Raw genomic sequence first — 25,013 nt, 5'->3', positions numbered from 1 at the left:
AAAAAAATTTTTTTAATTAATTAAATTAAATTCTTGACTTTGAAATAATATAATACTTTTTGATTCCTATATTATTTGGACAATGTATACAGAGAATGTTCTTGAAAAGTAATAATTTCCACTAAACATTTACTAAAGAAAACAAACGAAACCTAATAAAAATTGTGAAGGAATTTAAAATGTAAAATGCAAGCTTGAAGATTTTTGCTCTACCTTTTCATTATTTTTCTCTCTTTAGTGTGCGAAAATAATGAACTCCACAGCATTGCTTGTGCGCCATAATGCCACTGCAAATCTTTTGACATATTTAATACGCCAGTAAAAATGTTGACACTTTTATCGCAAGTCTCGGAAAATTTTCATGTCTAGCACTCAATTCGCAGTTTCAATGGAACCTCATTCCATTATTTAAAAAAATATTTTCTAAAGGCTATAATTTTTAAGTATATACATAAAGAGAAAAATAAATGAAAATTTTGTAAATTACTTCAAGTTATTATTGTGTCAAATAAGAAGTAGAACGAAATAGTACAAAATAATTTTTTATTCAAATACAATGAATGAGTAATCAATTTTTATATACAAATTTTCATAATGAATGAAACAGAATTTTCGATACTTATAATTTGAATTATTTTAATATCTGTTAGAAACGATTTTTATTTATAAAATCTAAAACATAAAAATATAAATAAAATATAATTCAAGTTGTACCTTTTTTATAATTTGTGTTAGTAATTTTAATATCGTTCGAAAGTTCTAAATTATTAATAACTTAAATAATTGGTGAAAAATTTACTATTTACTAGGTTTAAAATTTATCAACAGAAAACGAAATTTTTCATTCAATTTTTTTTTTTTTTTTTGACACTATTGTCAAAGAAACATATTTCAAATTAAAATTTTCTGAAGGCAAATTTTACAGGTCACATTTAATATTAAATCTACGATATAGAGAAATAAATTCAGTCAATACTTTGAGGTCTCAAGTTCCATTCTTATATGAAGAAAAAAAACATACTCGATAGAAAATTTCAAGATATTGTCGAATTTCTTCATTTCACGCTTATTAAACTCAAACCGATAGAGCAATACTTCTTCTTTTTTTCATATATATCTAAATCGCTTTTAATTTTGCGCTTCCTAATATATAGTTTCCGATTCTTTAACATCGTTCGAAAAATTATCTTCAGTATTTTTCTGCTGATTCATTTCTTCGGATGGATTTGCAGTTGCATGCGATGCAAGAGGAGAAATTAAAATCTCTGAAAGAACAGAAAAACTTTTAGAAACTAATATTGATCAAAGTTCCACACTAGAAATGTCTAATAGGATTTTTATAATTTAACACCTATATATAGAATAAAATTTTTAATTACATTTATTATTTCCACGGTCTTGTTACATTCTCATTTTTTTAAAACATAAAATGTATAAAATGCCCATCAAATTCAGTTGAAACAATGAGCAACTCGGAATTATTTTTCACTACTGGTGACATCGTAATATCTTATGACTTATATTATCCCCCTTAATTCAAAATTCTTTTTTTCGAAAGATTTTAAAAAATATAGAAACATACAGAAAAAAGACTCAAGAGTCTACTGAATTATTTATTTGATTCAAATAGAATTCAATTTGGTTCAATTAGAAATTTTATTTTTATCTGAATTTTTTATTTAATGAATAAAATATATTTAAGACAAATAGATAATTTAAAAGGGAATTCAATTTAAATAAATAATTTAGTAGACTTTTATTTGACTACTTTTATTTGACTCAAAAAAATTATATTTGACTTAACAGGGTTACAACAAAAATTTAATTTTGTTTTTCCTTTGGAATTAAAATTTTTTAAAACATGCAAATTCAAATCTTTTTTAAAATTCAACAACTTGAAAGAATGTTTTATAATAATTAAAGATGACCGAGTGATAAAATCATTATTTTGTATTATAATATTGTTACTGTTATTTCCTCAAAATTATTTTCAGCATTTAAATTCAATTTTTATTTTCTAGAATTTTTAACTAAAATTCTTCTTTAAATTAATTATTTAATAAATAATTTAATAATATTGAATTTATCACTTGATTTTAAATAATTTTTGAAAAACTTCTTTAAGAATTTTCAATTCCATTTGCTCACAATTCAATTTTACGAAAATTCTTCAATTAAATATTCAGTAATAAATTAAAAACTTCAAATAATTAAAAAAGAATTCAATTAAAGTTTTTTCAAAAAAATTAATTCTACAGAATTGTCATAGGCAAAAATATATAAAATTCAAAATTTCAAAGATTTTAATTTGAAACCTTTGAAAAATTCAATTATTTCTAAAAATTCATCCTATAATGCTTTTAATATTCAATTATTATTTAAAATTTTAACTGAAATTCATTTTTAAATAAATTTTTCTTTAGAAAATTCAATGAGAATTCAATGAAATACGAAAATAAATAACTTATTGAATAGTTGAATGTTTCTTAAAATTTAATTCTCATAAAGAATTTTATCAAAAAAATTTTAAATAATAATTGAATTCCTTCAATGAATTTTAATAAAATTTTTAAGAATAATTAATTTTCTCCAGGAATTGATTTAAAATTATATTAAAAATAATTAAAATCCGCAGAGAAGAATTTTATTAATTTTTATTTTAAGTAATTAAATTCCAGTAAAAAATTTTATTATTTGTAAAAATAATTTAATTTTTGAGGAATTTAATTAAAGTTGTATTATAAAAGTAATTGAATTCTTATGTAAAAAAATTTTTTAAAAGTTTGAAAATAACTGTATTTCTCTGAAAACTTTTACCATTAATGAAAATAATTGAATTCCTGAAATTTGTTTAGACGAATTTAATTAAAATTGTTTCAAAATTCAACTCTTTTTAAAAATTCACGCTATAATGCTTTTATTATTGAATTATTATATAAAATACTATTTGAAAATCATTTCAATGAATCATTAGAATATTCAACGAGAATTAAATTTTTTATGTACAAAAATAAATAATTTCGAGAATAATTGAATGTTTTTAAAATTGAATTCCTATGAAATTTTTATTATTTCTGAAAATAATTAAATGTTTGCGTTGAATTATATTAAATTTTTTTTTAAATAATTGAATTTTGAAGAATTTGTAAATAATTGAATTTCTGTGAAATTTTTATTATTTATGAAAATGATTCATTTTTTAAAACTTTTTTAAATAACTGAATTCGTTTGGAAAATTTTACTAAAATATTGGAAATCATTGAATTGACGGAAATTTTTGAAAATAATTGAATTTTGAAGAATTTGTAAATAATTGAATTTCTGGGAAATTTTTATTATTTATTAAAATGATTCATTTATTAAAACTTTTTTTAAATAATTGAATTCTTTTGGAAAATTTTATTAAAATATTGAAAATCAATGAATTGATGGAAATTTTTGAAAATAATTGAATTTTAAAGAAAAATTTTAATTATTTTTAGAGATAATTGAAAATTTGCTGATAATTTTTTTAATATTTTCGAACCTGATTGAATTTCAATAGAGAATTTTATTACTTTTAAAAGTAATTGAATTTTTGCAATCAATTGTAACTTCTCCAAAATTCAATTTTGTTTGAAGTATTTTTAACTAATATTCTTCTATAAATCCATTATTTTTAATAATTATTTAAATATTATTTTTTTATTTTAATATTATTTAAATAAAAAATTTAACTAATTTCAGAAAAATTGGAATTTTTACAATTTTTCAAAAATTCAAGTTTTTTAAAATTTCTAATTAAATTAATGAAAAATTGATATTTTATAAATTTTCAAATAAAAATCTATAAAGATGTTATGATTTTTGAAAAATGTATTGTAAATATTATTTATGAAAATTCTAAACGCAACTCTTAAAGTTCAATTATTAATTTTGAAACATTAAAGGAAAATTATTGATTAAATAATTTATAAGCAATTATTTTGATGATAGTTGTGGCAACCCTGTTTAAATACATTTCTCTGGGTGTATTTCTAAAAAAAATAAAAGTAAATAATTTGAAGGTACTATAAATTTTGGTAATATTCTATTAAACCGTGGTTTTTCTTTGTTGATAACTCACCTATTCTTTCTGCTTAAACAGCCTCGCCTAAGAGTATACAAAAATACAAACATCGTCAGTTTCATTATTCTAATAAAATACTAAAGTCTTTCCATATATTTCTTTTTGTTAATGATAATAGTCCCATGGGCAAATAAGTTGCATAATAAATAATTATACCATATATTATAAAAAAATTATGAATAAATAAATACTAAAAAAAATTGTACCATTTATTTATTAGAAAACATGTATAAAAATTGTCACTTGACAATTGATACACCAAAAAAAAGAATCGATTCAAATTGACCAATGGAAAATTACCAAATAAATATTTATTATAGCCATCGAAAAAAAATATTCCGCTAAAATAAATGATTATCGGATAATTATCGAAAATTTATCATTTGAATTCCTTCTTTTATTTAGTGTATAGAGAATTTCAAAATTGGACGACCTAAACTCACCGGGATGACGATATTTGTTTAAATGCTGATAAACATTTTTCATTCGTTCAATGTTGATTCTCGAGCTCTTAGTATGGTTGACCATGGGATGGGAATATTCCCTTCCAATAATGCACTTGGCTGCTCTTTGAACACACATCGGGGCATTCCAAGGCTCGTGAATATATCTCGCTGGGAAATTCTTCAAGACAGGCAAATAACGCCTGACAGGGCAGAAAATCGAACAACCAAATGTGAATAAAAAAGTCGAAAATAATGGGCGCGCTCTACTCTCACTCTGCCTGCATATGCTGCATATATATACTCACCGGATATAGTCACCGTTTGGATCTGCTTTTCTTCCAAATCTCACTGGGCAATAGCAGTGGAAAAATTGTTGAAAAAACGAACTGCAGGACAACCACATCCACATTCCGGCATTTATTGACCAGTCGGCGTCCAATAGTAGTTCATCGAAAACCTGAAATATTCGATTAGCAAAAATATACTTTACATAATAAAAGGAAGAAATATTGCTTCAAAATTTTAATTCTTCTTCTTTCTTTTTTTTCTTTCAGGCTTTGTACTCGATAATTAAATTTCAAAAAAGTAGCAAAAAGTAACTATCGAAAAATTAAATTTAACGACTCAGCTTTTTTATTATTTGCTAAATTAAATTACATTCGAAAATAAAATCATTTTTTTAATTTATTTATTTATAATTTTTCTATTAATTTTTTTAACTTTGTTTTTCCCTGACTTTTCCCTGATTTCAAAAAAGAATTTTAAATTTTTCCCTGACTCTAAAAAATATTCTGATTCACTCTATAAAAATTATTAGACACTAAAAAACTGTTCTATTACATTTATTTGCAAATTTCTCTAATATTATTCAAAAACATCAATAACTTCATTTTTAAATAAATACTTAATCATTATTATTTTTCCATAGAAATTAAAATTCTTTAAAAGATTCAAATTCAAAATTTTTTGAAATTCAATAACTTAAGAATATTATTATAAAACATGAAGAAAGAAAAACACTTCGACTCGAAGTGATCAATTTCTTCATGTCTTTGTAATAATTAAAAATAACCCAGTGATAAAATTATTACTTTCTATAAAAATATTGTTAATCTAACTACTTCGAAATTATTTTCATCATTTAAATTCAATTATTACTATTTTCTATAGAACTTTTAACTAAAATTCTTCTTTAAATCAATTATTTTTAACAATTTTTGAAAAAGTTCTTTAATTTTCAATTACAATTGTTCACAATTCAATTTTACCAAAATTTCATCGATTATTCGGAAATTCTTCATTTAAAGAGATATTAGAAAATAAAGACTTCTAATAATTTCAACTAAAATTTTTCGAAATAATTAGTTTCACAAAATTTTTAATTTAAAAGTATGAAAATTTAAACTTTCAAAGATTTTAATTTGAAACCTTTTAAAAATTCAATTATTTCTAAAAATTCACGCTATAATGATTTTAATATTCAATTATTATCTAAAATTTTAACCGAAATTCATTTTGAATTAAATTTTTATTAAAAAATTCTATACGAGAATTCAATTACATATTTAAAATACAAAAAAATAATTTATTGAATAATTGAATTTTTATAAAGAATTTTATTAACAACTTTTGAAAATAATTCAAACATTTGGAAGAACTTTATTAAAATTTTTAAAAATAGTTGAAATATGGAGAAGAATTTAAATAATAATTTATGAAAATAATTACATTCATCGGAAGGATTTTATTAAATTTTGTTTAAATAATTTAAATTTTGCCAAAAAATTTATTGAAAATTTTGAAATTAATTAACTACTTGAGAAGAATTTCGGTACCTGTTTATAAAAATAACTGAATTCTTGACGAGAATTTTTCAACAATTTTGAAAATAATTTAATTTCTCCAAAGTATTTTATTACTTTTCAAAAGAATCGAATTCTTGTGATAAATATATTGATATTTATCAAAATAATAAATTGAATTATTGCAACGAATTTAATTATTTTATTGAATAATTAAATATTTCTTAAAATTGAATTCTTTCGTCGAGTTTCATAAAAATTCTTGCATTTTTCGAGAAATTTAATTAAAATTGTATTAAATAAATATTTGAAATTCTGCGATGAAAATAATTCAATTCCTAAAAGAAATTTTATTCTTTATGAAAATAATTTAATGTTTTCGTAGAATTGTATCAAAAAATTGTTTTTAATAATTAAATTTTGCGATAAATTTGATGAAAACAGTAAATATTGAAAATTTTGAAAATCATTGAATTGCGAAAAACTTTTGAAAATAATTGAAATTTTGCAAAGAATTTTATTTAAATTTTTGAAAGTAATTGAACTTTTGGTGAAAAATTTTGTTATTTATGAAGAAAATTAAATTCTTGACGAGATATTCGTTAAAATTTTTGAAAATAATTGAATTTCTACGAAGAATTTTATTGCTCTTGAAAATAATTGAATTCTTGTGATGAATATTGTTACTTATGAAAATAATTGATTTTTTGCAAAGAATTTTATTAAAATTCCTATAAATAATTAAATTTCGGAGAATAATTTTATTGTTTCGAAAGATAAATTGAATTTTTAAAAAATTTTGGACAGAATTGAATTTCTGCGAAGAATTTTATTGGTTACTTTTGAACATAAGGGGCTGTTCAAAAAATACGTAACGCTTTAGGGGGGGGGGGGGGTCAAGCTATTTGTTACGGTCAGCAGAAAAAATGGCGCTAAAGTATACAACATTGCGTTACATGGGGGAGGGGGGGGAGTCCAAATTTCCGAAAAATAGCGTTACGTATTTTTTGAACGGCCCCTAATTGAATTTCTGCAATGATTTGCAAATTTTCTAAAATTCAATTTTTTAGACTGTATAGCAAAGATATTTTAAGTTTGATGTAAACAAAATTTGCTTGGATCAAATAAATCGTTTTCTCAGTGTAAATACAGTAGTAGGTTTTAGCTTTTAGTAGATGAGTACAAAGCCTGTTTATGAAATGATTTTTGAATCTGAGTCACTTTGAAATTTGAACTTTTGAAGTGACTGATTTAGAGAGTGATGCTGATGGGTTTAGAGAATCTATGGGTTCCGTAACGTTTCACCTTCATCCCTTCCTCCCAGGAGATCCAAAGGTCACCTCTGGTCAAGAAGCATGCGACAGCGTGTCTAGCCAAGTGGTGAATCCAGCCCTCCTCCCTCAGTTGAGTCATTATCGCATCGATCCAAGGAAAGCCCGTCTGTCCCTGTTGGAAAATAAAAGTTCAATGCTCTCCTCACTCCTTATGTTTATGCAGAAGAGCAAGCAAAAACGTGCTTCGAGACACTCATCATCAGCCAACCAATCTCGAGTTTATTAACTTTATTTACACTACCAAACAGTTTTAAATAATCCGATTTATTCATGAAACTCAACCTGATTTCTTTCTGTCTTTCATACTATGCGATAGAGTTCTAAAAATAATATTCATCTCATATTTATAGTTATCACAGTTTATTATATTACTCAATTCAATTTTTCAAAGTCCAGTGTGGCAATTTTTTTCAAAATATATATCTACACTATTATTATTTCTATTATCATTAGTATAGTATATCATCAGAATTCCTGTTTCGAAAAAAAGAATCGACAAATTACTGTTAAAATCGAAATTTTTTGATTCATCTGTGCCATCCTGTAGGTTTGCCAATACCCTGAGGATCACTCCCGTCAATCCAGAGCCAGAGCGGATATAATTGCCCCGGTGAATACGGAAAACGGTCGAGAGACCACAATCAAAATTACATAGTCTTACACGCCGATGCGATGGGGTCTAAAACACGTCAATTATCCTCAATTATTCAAAAATATATCTTAGCATGTGAAATATGAATTCCCAACAGTGCTTCGAATATGCAGCAACAACTTAAAACGTGCTCTCTAAGGACTTGAAATATTATTAGATACTAATTCCAGTAAGTACTTTTTCAAATTTATTGCAAATTTACGGAAAAAAAAGTTTTTTTTCATGTAAAATACATGGAAAACTTCAGAGCTCGGGCAGCACTATATTAAATATTAATTAATTTGTAAACAAAAAAATGCGGTCACTTTTTTTATTTTCTACAATTTTTTTGTACGACGGCAGAATAGTGCATGAAAATTCGCGAAAATTTATTCTCCTTTGCATTTTTTTGGCCTGAATTATTTTCTATAATTTTGAGACATTCCGGGTGAAATTTTGATTAAAAATTTTTTTATTTGTAACAATTTGCTTTGAATTTTATATGAGAAATAAGAAAACATTTATTTTATTTCGTTATCAGATGAAAATCGTGAAAGTTGTGATTGTTTTACATTTTTTAATTTTTAATTATAAAATTATTCGAAAACATCAATGACTTCTCTTTTAAATAAATATTTAAACATTATTATTGTTCCATTTGGAATTAAAATTCTTCAAAAAATTCAAGTTCAAACCTTTTTGAAATTAAACAATTTAGGAGAATATTATTAGAAAACATGAACATTTTATAATAATTAAAATTAATTATTTAAATACAAAAATAAATAACTTATTAAATAATTGAATGTTTCTTAAAATTGAATTTTTCCGAAAAATTTTAATAAAACTTTCAACAGTAATTGCATTTTTCGAAGAAATTATTTTAAATTGTATATTAAAAATAATTGAAATTAAATTAATTAAATAATTCAATTTCTATGAACATATTATTATTTGTAAAAATTATAGACAAAAATAAAAATAATAAAATTTGCAAAAATTCAAATTCAATATTTCAAGGAAAATTAAAGTTCCTACGAGGAATTTAATTAAAATTTTACTGAAAATAATTTAATTCTTCTACAGAGTTTATCACGCAATTTTTAGAAATAATTGAATTCTATCAAAACAAATTTTGATGATATATAATAAAAATAATTAGATTTGATCAAGAAATTTTATTTAAATTTAAATAGTATTGAAAATAATTGAATTTTTTCAAAGAATTGTATAACTTATGAAAATAATTAAATTTTTCTGTAGAATTTTGTAATTTATGAAAATAATTGAATTTTTCCGAAGAATTTTAATAAAAAAAATTTTTCCAATAATTGAATCCTTTAGGAAATTTTATTTAAACAGGAGATATTAAAAATAATTGAATTTCGACAAATTTTTTAAATTAATTAAATTTCTACGAAGAATTTTATTAAATTTTATTTGACAAAAATTAAGGTCCTGAAAACACTCTACGTTATTAAATTTTATTGGAAATAATTGAATTTTTATACGAAGAATTTTTAAAATAAAATTTTCAAAAATAACTCCATTTTTCGAGGAATTTGTTTAAAATTGTATTAAAAATAATTGAAATTCTACATATTTATATGAAACTAATTGAATTTCTGTAAAAAATGTTAATATTTATGAAAATAATTGAATTCTTGCGAAGAAATTTATAAAAAAAATTGTAAATAATAGAATTTCTGTGAAATTTTAATTATTTATGAAAATAATTGAAAGTTTGCTTAGAATTTTATTAGAAGTTTATGAAAATAATTGAAAGTTTGCTTAGAATTTTATTAGAAGTTTTTGAAAATAATTGAAATATTAACGAGAATATTTTTATATTTTTGAACATAATTGAATTTTTGCTAAGAATTTTATTACTTTTGAAAGCAATAAATAATAATAAGTAATTTTTCGAAAAAGTGACTTTTCAAAAAATTGAAGTGATTTAAAAAACTCTGAACTTCTATAATTTGCATTCAATAACGAAATAAATAAATACGTGTTTTCTGATTTTTCATGTAGAATTTGAAAAAATTGTTTTTTGAAAAAAAAAAAAAATTGAGCACCTGAAATATTTCATATGGAATGAAGTTTGTATTAATTGTATTATTTAAATGTTACTTTAAATTGTTATTTAATACTTAAGCTGACAGTATATTTTAAAAAACATTTATAATTTATATGCGACTTTTAAACTCATATATTATTATTAGTAGGTATAGTAAAATTTATGTATCAGTGGAAAAAGACATTTTCACTCAGACAAATTTCTTCCCGTTTCTTAAATAAATATATTTTTGAAATGATGAATTTTAATCTCACGCATTTTCTTAAACTTACGTTAGCCCATTTCGCCAGGGCATCGACATTCTTGTCCCAGGGTATTTGCACACAAATTGGATTTCCTTGCATTTTATCAAAATTAGAATTGTTTGTTGCTGCACAGTAAAAGAATTCTCGCCACAGTAATTGACCATGCAGGGAGAGTGGGGGTACTGTTTTCTTTATCTAGAATATTCAAAAATATTGTCTTAAATTAATTAAAATATATTATATTACTAATAATACATTTCAAATTAAAAAATACTATTCTTAAGAAATTAAAAATTGTTAAAAATTATATGGTGAAGAACTTAATGCAAATTTTTTAATTAAATTTCTCTAAATCTGAAAAAGTACACGGAGGAAAATATAATAAAGTAACTTTTACTACTTTTATAGTCAAACATTTCTGGTAACTTTTACTACTTTCGGAGTAAATTTTACTACGTTCGAAGTAAATTTTACTAATTTTTACAAACATATAATATATTCTTGGCTCCTATTTAAGTAGGTGCTTCTTAAAATTAGATTATCGTTTTTTCTGTGCAGAAATACTTTACCAGAAATTTTTTACTATAAAAGTAGTAAAAGTTACTTTACATTTTTCTCCGTATAAAAAAAAATAGTGAAATTTCGCTAATTGAGGCTCCGGATCTTAAAAGGGCACTTTCACCATGTAAAGTATATGAGAAAAGTGCCCTTTTAAGATCCGGAGCCTCAATTCAGATTTAGAGGGGAACTAAATTAATATACGAGTAGGAAAATTACTTTTTTGTAAAGATCAGTTAATTGATAGTAGAAAAGTCTTGTGCTAAGGCAACCGAATCGTAGATAGGGAGAAAGTCCAGTTTGACTTGCTAGCAGTGACTGGGGAGTCATTTTAGGACGACCGAAACTCGCCACCCAGGCCTTCCTCTCAAGATGCCGTTCTAGGCGAGCAAGAGCTTCACTCTCTCCGCCTATCCACACTGGAGGCAAAAGACCCGTAATGTCGAAACCTAAGAAAAAATTGTACCATTCTTAAATTTTAATTTCTCTTCCCAAACTTACTCTGTTTATAAATATACTCTGAGGATGCTTTTTTGAAAATGTTTAATTTTTTTTATTTCATAATTCGCATACTTGATATTTCTTTTCTTATTCAAAACGAACGCCTGAATTTAAATTTATGGCATTACCAAGTTCCTCGAGAGTAGGCACTCCATACTGGTCATCATGATCCTCTTTCAGGGGGGTAAAAGCATTTCCAATGCATGTCAAAGTTACTGTCGGAGCCGGCAGCTCGGGAGGGTCCATACTGGCGATAACATTTTGAAACTGATGGTAGGTTAAAGGTGTCTTTCCTATATTTTTTTCGATTATCCTAGAAAAGTGTTTTTCTCATATTTATTCAGACATTTTCTCTATAGGGTGATTTTATGAACAAAAAAGGTTTGAACGTTCAAATGAACGAAATATTTTTTAATACAAATATTTTCATAGATTACTGATTACAATTAAAATTAAAAATTCAAATTTTACATTTAAAAACTTGATAATTAATTCGTTTGATAGTAACGCAAAATTATAGTAATAAAAATTTAATTTGAAGAAGAAATAAATAAATTTTGTTCATTTGAACGTTCATGTGATTTTTCTGAAAGTGATACTTTTGAACTTTGATTTTTTAATTTTTACTTAATTTCATTTAATTATAATTTTTTTTAATTAAAACGTACAAGAATGCAATTTCAAAAGGAAGATCGAAGAATATATTCTTATTATATGAACTATTTGATCATTAAACTTTATAGAACTTATCAAGTTTTTGATAAATCGTTATTCATTTGGAATACGGTTTGTTTCCTAATTAATTATGATCTATGATATATGTGCGTTTTGCAATACCTACAAATAATTTAAATGCACATACAGAGAAATATACACATAGCGATGGCAACACGTTATGTACAGTTTAATGGGAAGTCAGACTCAGATAGAAGGAAGTTTGTAATTAAGGTTCACCAACACATAAACAACTCTCGAGCGCTTAGGAGGGACTTTAATCGATATTTTCGATTAATTTTCATAAAATAAAATCTCAATCAACAGTAAATAAGTTTCTTGCCTGGAAATTAAAAAATAATTCACTGCAATTTATATATATAGCAAATATAATTACGTAATATTAAAACAATGATAATATATATATCTACTAATAAATTTCTCGCAGGAATTATCTTGAGCAAAAAAAGTTGTTTCCTAAGTTTTCAAAGTTTCTTATCCGCATGTCCCTAAAGTTTTCACAGCGTCATAATCATTCAAAATGAATGACAATGTTTCTTGTTACTTTCTTTCAAGTTTGAATTTTATTATACGAAAATATTGTTTTTTATCAAGGTTGCCAAGAAAAAATTTGTTTTTCCCTAATTTCAGACCTTTTTGACTGATTTTCATTTTTTCCCTGAATTTCTTTACTTTTAAAATTGTTCGAAAACATCAATAATAGTTTCTACTTCAAACAATTTTCAAAACAATTTAATTAAACTGGTTCAAAAAAATTAATTCCTACAGAATTGTCAGTAAAAATTAACAAAACTTCATATTTTCAAATATTTAATTTGAAATAATTTCAAAATTAAATTATTTCTATAAATTTACACTAAAATGCTTTAAATATTTAATTATTATCTAAAATTAATTTTTAAATCAATTTCTATTAGAAAATTCTACGAGAATTCAATTATTTAAATACAAAAATAAATAATTGAATGTTTTTCAAAAATTGAATTCTCATCAAAAATTTTATCAATAATTTTTTAATAATTGAATTTTTTCGACGTATATTAATAAAATTTTTGGGAATTGTAATTTTTCGAGGTTTTTTGATTACAATTATTGTATTAAAAATAATTAAAATTCATCAATGAATTTTATTATTTATGAAAATAATTGAATTATTGCCAAGAAATTTATAAAAAATTTATAAAGAATTGAATTCCTTCGAAATTTTTATTACCTATGAAAACATTTACATACTTGCGAAAAATTTTATTTAATTTTTTTAAATAATTTAATTCTTTAGAGAATTTTATTAAAAAATTAGATTTGATTAAAATTGCATTTCAAATAATTGGAATTCTCCAGTGAAATTATTATTTATGAAAATAATTCAATTATTGCAAAGAAATTAAATGTTTGCGTACAATTTCATTACATGTTTTTATAATAATTGAATTCATTGGAAAATTTGTTTAAAATACTGCAAATACAATAAAAAAAATTTAATTACACTTTTAAAAAAAAATTAATTTCAAAATTAAATTATTTCTTAAAATTCACACTAAAATGTTTTAATATTCAATTCGTATATAAAATTTTACCTAAAATTAATTTTTAAATCAATTTTTAATAGAAAATTCAATAAAAATACAATTATTTAAATGCACAAATAGATAATTCATTGAATAATATAATATTTATTAAAGTTGAATTTTAATAAAGAAATTTATCAACAAATTCTTAAATAATGTCTTATCCTTTAGACACTTTTCTGTAGAACAAAAACCAAAAAAGTTATCGACATTTTTCCAAAAAAGTACGAAAGTTGACTTTTTTCAAAGTTTGAAAATTTCAAACTTTGTTATTTTTGTCAATTTTTAATAAAATGAATTCTTCTGGCTTTTTTCCTAAATTTGAGGCAAAGACAAACAAATTTTTCTTTAGACACTTTTCTGTAGCACAAAAACCAAAAAAGTTATCGACATTTTTCCAAAAAAGTACGAAAGTTGACTTTTTTCAAAGTTTGAAAATTTCAAACTTTGTTATTTTTGTCAATTTTTAATAAAATGAGTTTTTCTGGCTTTCTCTATAAATTTGAGGCAAAAACAAACAAATTTTTCTTTAGACACTTTTCTGTAGCACAAAAACCAAAAAAGTTATCGACATTTTTCCAAAAAAGTACGAAAGTTGACTTTTTTCAAAGTTTGAAAATTTCAAACTTTGTTATTTTTGTCAATTTTTAATAAAATGAGTTTTTCTGGCTTTCTCTATAAATTTGAGGCAAAAACAAACAACTTTTCCTTTAGACACTTTTCTGTAGCACAAAAACCAAAAAAGTTATCGACATTTTTCCAAAAAACAACAAAAGTAGACTTTTTTCAAAGTTTGAAAATTTCAAAGTTTGTTATTTTTGTCAATTTTTAATAAAATGAGTTCTTCTGGCTTTTTTCCTAAATTTGAGGCAAAGACAAACAAATTTTTCTTTAGACACTTTTCTGTAGCACAAAAACCAAAAAAGTTATCGATATTTTTCCAAAAAAGTACGAAAGTTGACTTTTTTCAAAGTTTGAAAATTTCAAACTTTATTATTTTTGTCAATTTTTAATAAAATGAGTTTTTCTGGCTTCTTCCTTAAATTTGAGGCAAAGACAAACAAATTTTTCTTTAGACACTTTTCTGTAGCACAAAAACCAAAAAAGTTAACGACATTTTTCCAAAAAAGTACGAAAGTTGACTTTTTTCAAAGTTTGAAAATTTCAAACTTTGTTATTTTTGTCAATTTTTAATAAAATGAGTTTTTCTGGCTTCTTCCTTAAATTTGAGGCAAAGACAAACAAATTTTTCTTTAGACACTTTTCTGTAGCACAAAAACCAAAAAAGTTAACGACATTTTTCCAAAAAAGTACGAAAGTTGACTTTTTTCAAAGTTTGAAAATTTCAAACTTTGTTATTTTTGTCAATTTTTAATAAAATGAGTTTTTCTGGCTTTTTCCTTAAATTTGAGGCAAAAACAAACAACTTTTCCTTTAGACACTTTGCTGTAGAACAAAAATCAAAAAAGTTATCGACATTTTTCCAAAAAAGTACGAAAGTTGACTTTTTTCAAAGTTTCAAAACTTCAAACTTTGTTATATTTGTTTATTTTTAATAAAATGAGTTTTTCTGGCTTTTTCCTTAAATTTGAGGCAAAAACAAACAAATTTTCCTTTAGACACTTTTCTGTAGCACAAAAACCAAAAAAGTTATCGACATTTTTCCAAAAAAGTACGAAAGTTGACTTTTTTCAAAGTTTGAAAATTTCAAACTTTGTTATTTTTGTCAATTTTTAATAAAATGAGTTTTTCTGCCTTTTTCATTAAATTTGAGGCAAAAACAAACAACTTTTCCTTTAGACACTTTGCTGTAGAACAAAAATCAAAAAAGTTATCGACTTTTTTCAGAGTTTGAAAATTTCAAACTTTGTTATTTTTGTCAATTTTTAATAAAATGAGTTTTTCTGGCTTTTTCCCTAAATTTGAGGCAAAGACAAACAACTTTTCCTTTAGACACTTTACTGTAGCACAAAAACCAAAAAAGTTATCGACTTTTTTCCAAAAAAGTACGATAGTTGACTTTTTTCAAACCAAACTTTGGTATTTTTGTCAATTTTTAATAAAATGAGTTTTTCGTCTTTTGTTCTTAAATTTTAGGCAAAAATAAATTTTATTACTTTATAAAATAATTGAATTTCTGTAATTATTTGTAAATTCCCCGAAATTTAATTTTTAGTGTATTTAACTTAAATACTTCTATTAATGCATTATTTAAAATAATTAATTTAATATGTATATTAAAAAATTTGACTAATTTCAGAAGAATTTTAATTATTAAAATTTTTAGCAATAATCTAAGTTCTTTCTAATTAAATTAATGAAAAATTGAAATTTTCTAAAATTTTAAATTTTAACATTTTGAAGTTCATCTATTTATAAAAATTGTATAGAATTTTTTGACAGTTCTTTAAGTATTAAAAGTTATTTAAAAAGAATTTATTATCAGAAATAGAAAAAATGGATTGTTTTGTATTAGAATTCGTGTAAATTTCATAGTTTATGAGACAAACAAAAAAGACACCAAAATTCAAAATTTTCTTATGAATTCTAAAAATATAATTTTTTTTGACAATTTTAATGAAATCGTCTGAGTTCCTTGACCAATTCTACTTTTTGTGACTTTTCCCTGAATGTCATGAACTGTGGCAACCTATTTTTAAAAAATTAATTCTTGTATATAAATAAAATTTAATAAAGGTGAAACTTCGTTCCGTGTGAAATAAACAAAAAAGATTTTGTTTTAATTTTGCAGTGGCTTTTTTTAAAGTAGCCATTTTGTAGAATAGAAGATTTAAACTTAATAAAATTTTGCGATCTAATTCGCAAATTCAAGTTGGAACAATAAAGAAAAGTACAAGAAAAAGAAATATTTAGTTGAAAAAATAATGTTTGCCAGGTGCGCGCGATCGATTAATGCGTCAAGTGCAAAATCAGGATAAAGAAGTTTAGACGCAAGTAGAGAAACACAAATGTACACGTGTGATACATATAATTCGTGGATAATCGCCTGTTCCGTTATAATATGAAACAACGTTCTTAACGTGCCAGAAGTAACACATCCTCCGAAATCTCTTTATAAAGTTTGAAATCCCCTTATATCCAAGGTAACCTATACGTATATAACTATTTTGATATTTAACTAAATTGCCGCCGCCGCCGCCGCCGTGCCGTAGTAGTAACTAGAAAAGGGACTTGAATATTAGTTTGTAAAATTTGATTGTCCTTGGACTCACTCCTCCAATTTGTAGAGAGTGTGCGAGGCCTTGTGAATGACTGAGATGCCGAGCTCCTTACAAATAGCCGAGATGTTGTGGTCCCTTACACGGCCGAATGGCTCAGGATCTTCCTCGAATGTGAGGTTCGTCGTTCCCCATTCCTTAAATAATTTGGGCAACGCGTCCGCCGGTTGACCTCTAATGACGAAAAGTCGAGAGTTCAACTTCCTTAGCGAGCGGTCCAGATCCTCTAAGCATTGCAGTAGAAATCTGCAAAAAATTCTCCGGCAATATTTAAAGTGAACAGGAATGGATTTTTAAATTTTAGTATTACCTCCATTTATTGATGCTGACATTGGTGCTTCCCGCGAACCAAGGATCGAGCACAAAGACACATCGAAAGGTGGAAGCACCGATGAGGCCTTCTCGAAAGGAAGGGTTATCGTGGAGTCTCAACCCTTTTCTGAACCAATGAACCGTATGCTTGTGGCCATCTTTCTGTATTTTTATTGCTCCAGTTCCTAGATCGCTACTTCTACTTCCGGTCATTTCTCGACCACTTGACCGACAACTTTACAATGCAAAAATAATGTCATCATTTTACCTTTAAAGACATTAACAAAAATATACTCAAATACAATTTTTTCTTTACTTTATTTTTATATTGATTTCTTCATATTGGAAATTACATCTTCTTTTACTATGGAAATTCACATCATTTCTTCTCTTAAATTCTGACCTCGGACAGTATTTGCTTCAATTTTTCTTTTAAATTGAATAAATATTTTTCGACATGTCCATAATTTCTCTTTCTCTTAAATAAAGTGTAAAACTGAAACAAAGACAGATTTTTTAGTCAAAAATAATAAATAAGATTTTAGACCTTGTTAAAAGATGATTGCAATCATAAATATTTTTTTTTTATTTCTTTAACTGAATTATACCTATATTTATTCCAGGCATCACAGTACCTTTTTTCCTCAAAAAGGGTACAAAAAGGGAACAAAAAAATTTATTTGCTTATACTTTCAGAAGAATTTTAATAAAACTTACAACAATAATTGCATTTTTCGAAGAATTCATTTAAAATTGTAATAAAAATAATTGAAATTAAATTAATTAAATAATTCAATTCTTATGAAAATATTATTATTTATAAAAATAATAGACAAAATTAAAAAATAGTAAAATTTGCAAAAATAAAAATTTAATTATTTCGAAGAAAATTAAAGTTCTTTCGAGGAATTTAATTAAACTGAAAATAATTGAATTCTTCTAAAGAGTTTATCAAAATCTTTAAAAATAATTGAATTCTCTCAACAAATTTTTTTAAACTTTTAAAAATAATTGGATTTTCTGAACAAATTTTGTTAAACTTTTAAAAATTGAATTTTCTCAATAAATTTTGTTAAACTTTTAAAAATAATTGAATTGTCTCAACAAATTTTGTTAAACTTTTAAAAATAATTTAATTTTCTCAACAAATTTTGTTAAACTTTTAAAAATAATTGAATTTTCTCAATAAATTTTGTTAAACTTTTAAAAATAATTAATTTTGATCAAGAAATTATTTTTAACTAAAATTCTTCTTTAAATCAAATATATTTATAATAATTTTTAAAAAAATTCTGAGAAATTTTAAAAATTAATTTGTTTACAATTCAATTGTACTAAAAATTTCGATTATTCGAAAATTCTTCAATTAAATACCTATAGTATATTAGAAAATAAAAACTTCGAATAATTTTAATTAAACTTTTTGAAAAAAATTAATTCTACAGAATTGTCAGTTAAAAGTAGGAAAAATTAGGATTTTCAAAGATTTTAATTTTGAAACTTTTTTATAAATTCAATTATTTCTGAAAATTTATACTATAATTAATGCTTTTAATATTCAATTATTATGTAAAATTTTAACTAAAATTCACTTTTAAATCAATTTTTAATAGAATATTCAACGAGAATTAAAATTATTTAAATGCAAAAATAAATAATTTTTTGAGTAATTGAATGTTTCTTAAAATTGATTTCATGTGAAATTTTTATTTTTCTATAAAAATAATTAAAATGTTTGCGTAAAAATTTATTAAAATTTTAATTTAAATAATTGAATTCCTTTGAAAATTTTTTATACAATTTAATATACAATCAATTATGAAAATAATTGAATCGTAAAAACTTTTGTTAATTATGAAAATAATTGAATTATTACGAAGAAATTTATGAAAAATTTGTAAATAAATTATGAAATTCTTATGAAATTTTTATTATTTATGAAAATGATTTATTTATCAAACTTTTTTTTAAATAATTAAACTCTTTTGGAGATTTTTATCAACACATTTTTAAATAATTGAATTCTTTTAACGGATTTTAATAAAATTTTTAAAAATAATTACATTTTTCAAGGTATTTGATTCAAATTCTACTTGAAAATAATTGAAATTCTGCGATGAGTTTTCTTATTTATGAAAATAATTTAATCATTGACAAGAAATTTTTAAAAAAATTTGTAAATAATAGAATTCCTGTGAAATTATTTTATTATTTATGAAAATAATTAAAAGTTTGCGTAGATTTATAATATTTCTTTTTAAATAATTGAATTTTTTCGGAAAATTTTATTAAAATAGTAGGTAGATATTGAAAATCATTCAATTTAGGAAATTTTTTGCAAATAATTGAAATTTTGTCCAGAATTTCATTAAAATTTTTGAAAATAATTGAAATCAAAATTTTTTTAGTGTTTCTTACTAAAATTCCTTGATAAATTAATTATTTTCAATAATTAATTAAATATAAATATTAAAAAATTGAACTAATAATTTCAGAATAATTTAAATTTTGAAAGTTTTTTCAAAAATTTAAGTTCTTTAGAATTTCTAATGAAATTCATTATTATTATTATTATTAATAATAATATTTTAATTATTTGAATGATAATTGATTATTTTTCTATAGGTCTGCATTTTGTTAAATGAACCACCTTATAATTTATAAAATTCTTTACGTTATCGATATTATTTAAATTATTAACATAAAAAAAATATTTATATTATGTTGTGGTATTAATAATCTAAATCATTTGATTTAGATTTATTTAAATAATTTTTTTTTTATAAAACTCACTGAATTCTATAACATTGAGTCTAAATTTTATGATTACACTTTGAAAATGATTTTGAAAAAAGAAAAACTTGTTTATTTTTGATTAAAAAAAGGTGAAAAAGGGGACAAATCAACAAAATTAGGAAAAAAGGTGACAAATCGTCAAAAATGGTTAAAAAAAAAGTGGTAAAATTGAAATAAGGGGATAAAAGGGGAAAAGGGGACCAACTGTGATGCCTGTTATTCCCATTTTTACCATGTAAAATTAGCATTTTCTCGTGTTTTGTATTTTCTGGAATTTTCGTACATGTATATGAGCAGAGCAGGTAGGTACAAAATAGAGTGAATATTATATGGTTTATATTATATATTACAGATGAAAATCTGGCTAACACGTCGGATAAGCGAGAATCAACAGTCCCGCTGGCACCGCTGGCACCGCTGAAAACCTGCACACAGAAAATGAATGCATTCGCGTCCTTTCGTCTCCATCGTCCAGGGAAAATTAACATATCCATATGTAATATGGAGCAACTTTAATTACCATAAAATGACACTCAAACTTTTCAAACATTTAATGAAAACCATCATTCGCTTTGGAAAACACGATAGCAGAAAATTTTAATACAAAAAATATGTTAATACTGGCGCAAAAATTTTTCCATTTTTTTCATTTCTTCAGAAATTAAAAATTTTTTTTCAAAAGTCAACTGAAAGTAATATTAATTTTTACAATGAAATATAAATCATAAATAAAAAATCAGACCCCAGAAATTTGGAAAGTTTTTGAACTTTACAAATTTTTGGAGTCTGATTTTTTATCAGAAATATTTTTTCAATATATAAATAATAAATTCTTTTTTCGATTTTAGAAAAATAAAAAGGTGAAAAGAAAATACAGTCTTTCATTTTTTTTCTAACTAGACGACGTTTCAATATATAGTTTAATAAAATTTATATTTTAATACGACACGTAATATTATTAGAATAAATTTTTAATTTCCAAATGAAATAAATTTTTTTTTTCAGAAAAAAAGTTTTGAATTTACAAAAGAAATAATTTTTTTTTTCTTTTTTAGAAAAAAAAAGGTTTGAATTTCCAAAAGAAATAAATTTCGTTCATTCAATCGTTCGAAATTGTGGACACGCATAAAAAATCAAATAAATGCGAGTACACAAAACAAACAAAAAAGAAGAATCAGTTGCAGTCTGGCTCGTTTAATTTTTTTCTGTTTACTTTTAAAAATGTGCCAATATATCAAATTTTTATTTTCCGAATAAAAAAATTAAAATTAAAATCAGGTCGAATAAGCTTTTTTCAGAAAAAAATGCGATAAAGTTTTCTCACACAAAATACTTTTTTCATAAAACTACTTAAAGTTCTTTGAACCTATAAAAACTAAAAAGTTCATAAAGTCCAGTATATATAAATATATAAAAGTATTTAAGGATTTTTGCTTTCTCTCCCCTGTAAACTTTCAACACACACGTGTCTGACCACGTGAAAGATAGCAGGAGTAGAAATATAATTAATTCATTTAACTATAAGTAATAATAATCAATTAATGTACACTTAAGCAACAATTTATTAAAAAATAATTAGAAAAAAATATTTTTCTGTAAAAAAAATTCTATAATAGAATTTCTAATTTGAAAAAGTGTGAATAGAGACAAATATTATTATTTATTATTTTTATAATTCATTATTTTTATTATTTTTTATTTTTATTATTATTTATTATTATTATTATTGTCATTATTATTTTTATTATTAATATATTTATGTAAAGATTTTTTGTTAAATTATCTTTGCTTTCTCATTCGGAAAATTAAGAGTAAATTTTCCTGAAACTTATTCTTTATTCCTTTTTTCAAAAATTATATTAAAATTCCGAAGAAATGATTTATGACAGTATTTATGAAGTAAGTTTAGAGTAAATATCGAACACAGAAAACAACAGAAGTTTGTGGAAAAGATTTCAAACCGCACTGAAAGATTCTTAAAGTTTTTAATATAACATTTCATATAAGATTTTCAAAACTTATAAGAAATTCCATTAAAGATTAATAACTATATCTCACTATTCCTATATATACTAATAAGAATATTTAAGTTTTAATACAAGTTAAAATTAAAAAAAAACACTTTCTGAATAAATGTTAATTATTTTATGTTTAATTAAAATTAAATGCCATTCAAAAATTAAAGCGAAGGAGAAATTTACCCCTTTTAGAAAGTAAATAATAGTAAATAATAATATAATAAATAATAATAAATAAATAGTAAATTTAATTAGCGAAAAGTCAATTTAATTTCCTCAAGTAAAAATAAAAATTATTAAGTGAAAGTAAATATTTATTTGATAACACAGGCCGACAAAATTTCATTAATTGCATGTTGCCTAAAATGTTATTGCCGATTCTTATAGGATTTTGTCCGTAGAATCCAAATTTGACCTTGAAAATATTGGATTGGCTCTAGTTTTCAAGCAACTTACGTTTCAATACGCAAAATACGCATTTTTGGCATTTTTTGAATGAATGTAAAACCAAATACCGAAATAGTAAATTTGTCCGCATAGGACCAAATTAAAGCTTAAATACCGCTCTTTAATATCCAAAAACAAAAAAATTAAATTAAAAACAATTTAACCTTTAATGTCCAATGGGACATACGCTGTTCCATAAACGTATTGAAAATAACATTACTTTTGATCAGGTAAGGCAATTTAAGTAAAAATTAGTATCTCTGGAGGTTTTTGTGGTCGCTGCTTATAAATCTGCTATGAAATATAAAAATTAAAAATTACGGACTAATTTTTAAAAATAGTTTACACCTTTATGATAAAAATGACAAATAAAAAAAAATTCTCCATATTGAATGCGCCATTTTGAATATTAAAATCTGAATACAGATTTCTAAGCAGCGTCTACAAATACCCCCAGAGAGACTAATTTTTACTTAATTTGTCTTACCTGGTGAAAAGTAATGTTATTTTTAATACGTTTATGAAACAGCGTATGTTCCATTGGACATTAAAGGTTAAAGCGTTTATAAATTAAATTTTTTGTTTTTGGATATTAAAGAGCAGTATTTAAGCTTTAATTTGGTCCTATGCGGACAGATTTACTGTTTCGATATTTGGTTTTACATTCATTTAAAATATGCCAAAAATGCGTAATTTGCGTATTGGAACGTAAATTGCTTGAAAACTAGAGCCCATCCAATATTTTCAAGGTCAAATTCGGATTCTACGGACAAAATCCTATAAGAATTGGCTTTCATTGGTTGGGCAACAAAATAAGTAATTGTTCATTTGAATCAAATAATTATTTGTCCAGTGTAAGTTAATAATTTAGTAGACTATGTGACAAATATATTTTATTTAACTTAAATTTAGTTCAAATAAAATTTTTTTCTTGGTGTAAATTAATAAAATTGGAAAAAAATAGTTTAAATAAAAAGTTTAAATTTAAGAAACAGTAAATAAAGTTTGGTAATAAGATGTTTTTGGTTTGGTTGGCCTAATAGACAAACAAACCAAAAACATCTTATTACCAAAGATTTTCTGGCTTTTAAAAATTTTAATAATGTAATAAATAGTTTGGTAGGAATTGTTGTTAATTTTATAAAAATATTATTGTTGCAATACGAAAGTATTTTTAAAGTAAACATCACTTGAGAAAATTGATCCCTATCCATAGAGTTGAATTGAACCGACAACAATTTTTCTTAACAAAAAACAACACACACACTCACACACAATCACATATTTCATTTCAAAATACACTTACAACAATTATCCTCCGCGAAAAAATTCATATGATGTTTTAGAATCTTCATCAAACAGCAAACATTAAATATAAAAACCTAAAAAAAAATTGCGAATAATCCAAGTCTTCTTTTCAAAAAAAAAGGTTCATTAATATTTCTCTTCACTGTCACTTTTTTACTTCAGAAAATAAAAATTTTTCCAAAAAAGTTTTTGAAGAAAAAACAAGTCTTCTTTTTAATTAAAAAAAAATTGTCGTAAAATATCAACGATGGTAAAAAAAATAGAAAAAATACTTTGTTTTAATTGAGGAAAAAATGTTTTAAAGAATATTATAATTGTCAAGTAGAAGTGAAGCGCACTGGGCGCTTCGAACTTCTGGATTCACTTTGCCCGGGAATTTGAACGATCACTGATCCCACATGTATGATGTAATTGATGTAACAATAAAATTAAAAGACTCTCACTGATAAATCGTTGATTTAGGCAAGAAACTACTGATCGCAGAAATGGCAATATACTCAAATACACCTTGAAGCTAGTGTTAGGGGGGCAAAAACGGAAAAGTGCGGGGTGAGGGAGGGGGTCGATCCACACCGAGTGCAACGTGACCACGGATTCCAAAACCATTTTCATTGGCTAAAAGAGTCACGTGGTTTTCAAGTCACGTTGCAGTTGTCGTGGTCGGTTGCTGTCTTTCACCGAGACCCTGGCTTATTTACTTGCTATTGCAACTACCGCGTTTCCTTTCTTTTGCCTCTCCTCCAAATTCATTAAATTATTTCATATCTTACTTAATATATATTTATTGAAAATTCGCAAAAAAAATTTTTAACTCGATTTTAATCACTATTCGGTGATATTCTCTTTACTTTACTCTTACTCTTTATTTATTTAGGTAAATATTTT

At 23.7% G+C, this 25,013-nt stretch overlaps 1 protein-coding gene across 5 annotated transcripts; it reads right to left on the bottom strand.

Annotated features, from left to right (window-relative positions):
• Positions 1-707: 707 nt before the first annotated feature.
• On the bottom strand, positions 708-24,679 carry LOC122501602 (cryptochrome-1). 5 transcript variants are annotated; one of them, XM_043611196.1, is made up of 13 exons: positions 24,401-24,678; positions 24,127-24,233; positions 20,588-20,780; positions 17,876-18,055; positions 17,558-17,794; positions 17,242-17,493; positions 11,834-12,018; positions 11,424-11,653; positions 10,674-10,841; positions 7,662-7,802; positions 4,860-5,011; positions 4,552-4,754; positions 708-1,265 (listed from the first exon to the last, which is right to left on the bottom strand). In XM_043611196.1, exons 5-13 carry the CDS (start codon positions 17,770-17,772, stop codon positions 1,144-1,146), a joined length of 1,668 nt encoding a protein of 555 aa, XP_043467131.1. In that variant the 5' UTR covers positions 17,773-17,794; positions 17,876-18,055; positions 20,588-20,780; positions 24,127-24,233; positions 24,401-24,678; the 3' UTR covers positions 708-1,143. The 5 variants fall into 5 exon arrangements, with proteins under 5 accessions (XP_043467131.1, XP_043467130.1, XP_043467129.1 ...); XM_043611198.1 differs by adding an exon at positions 4,106-4,132 and having other exon boundaries at positions 1,134-1,265; positions 24,127-24,679; XM_043611195.1 differs by having other exon boundaries at positions 20,706-20,780; positions 24,127-24,678.
• Positions 24,680-25,013: the final 334 nt, after the last annotated feature.

The sequence above is a fragment of the Leptopilina heterotoma genome, unplaced genomic scaffold (assembly GCF_015476425.1).
Source record: "Leptopilina heterotoma isolate Lh14 unplaced genomic scaffold, ASM1547642v1 Lhet_212, whole genome shotgun sequence".
Classification (NCBI taxonomy): domain Eukaryota; kingdom Metazoa; phylum Arthropoda; class Insecta; order Hymenoptera; family Figitidae; genus Leptopilina; species Leptopilina heterotoma.
The sequence above is the reverse complement of the archived record's forward strand: the minus strand, read 5'-3'. Positions and strand labels throughout refer to the sequence as shown.

What these genes read in the sequence shown, in the direction of transcription:
- LOC122501602 (XM_043611195.1), bottom strand. Translation starts at nt 17,772, where the DNA reads ATGACCGGAAGTAGAAGTAGCGATCTAGGAACTGGAGCAATAAAAATA. An exon ending in GTCAGCATCAATAAATGGAG is followed by an intron (nt 17,494 to 17,557) that starts GTAATACTAAAA and finishes AATTTTTTGCAG; the next exon opens with ATTTCTACTGCAATGCTTAG. An exon ending in CCTGGGAGGAAGGGATGAAG is followed by an intron (nt 5,012 to 7,661) that starts GTGAAACGTTAC and finishes CGAATATTTCAG; the next exon opens with GTTTTCGATGAACTACTATT.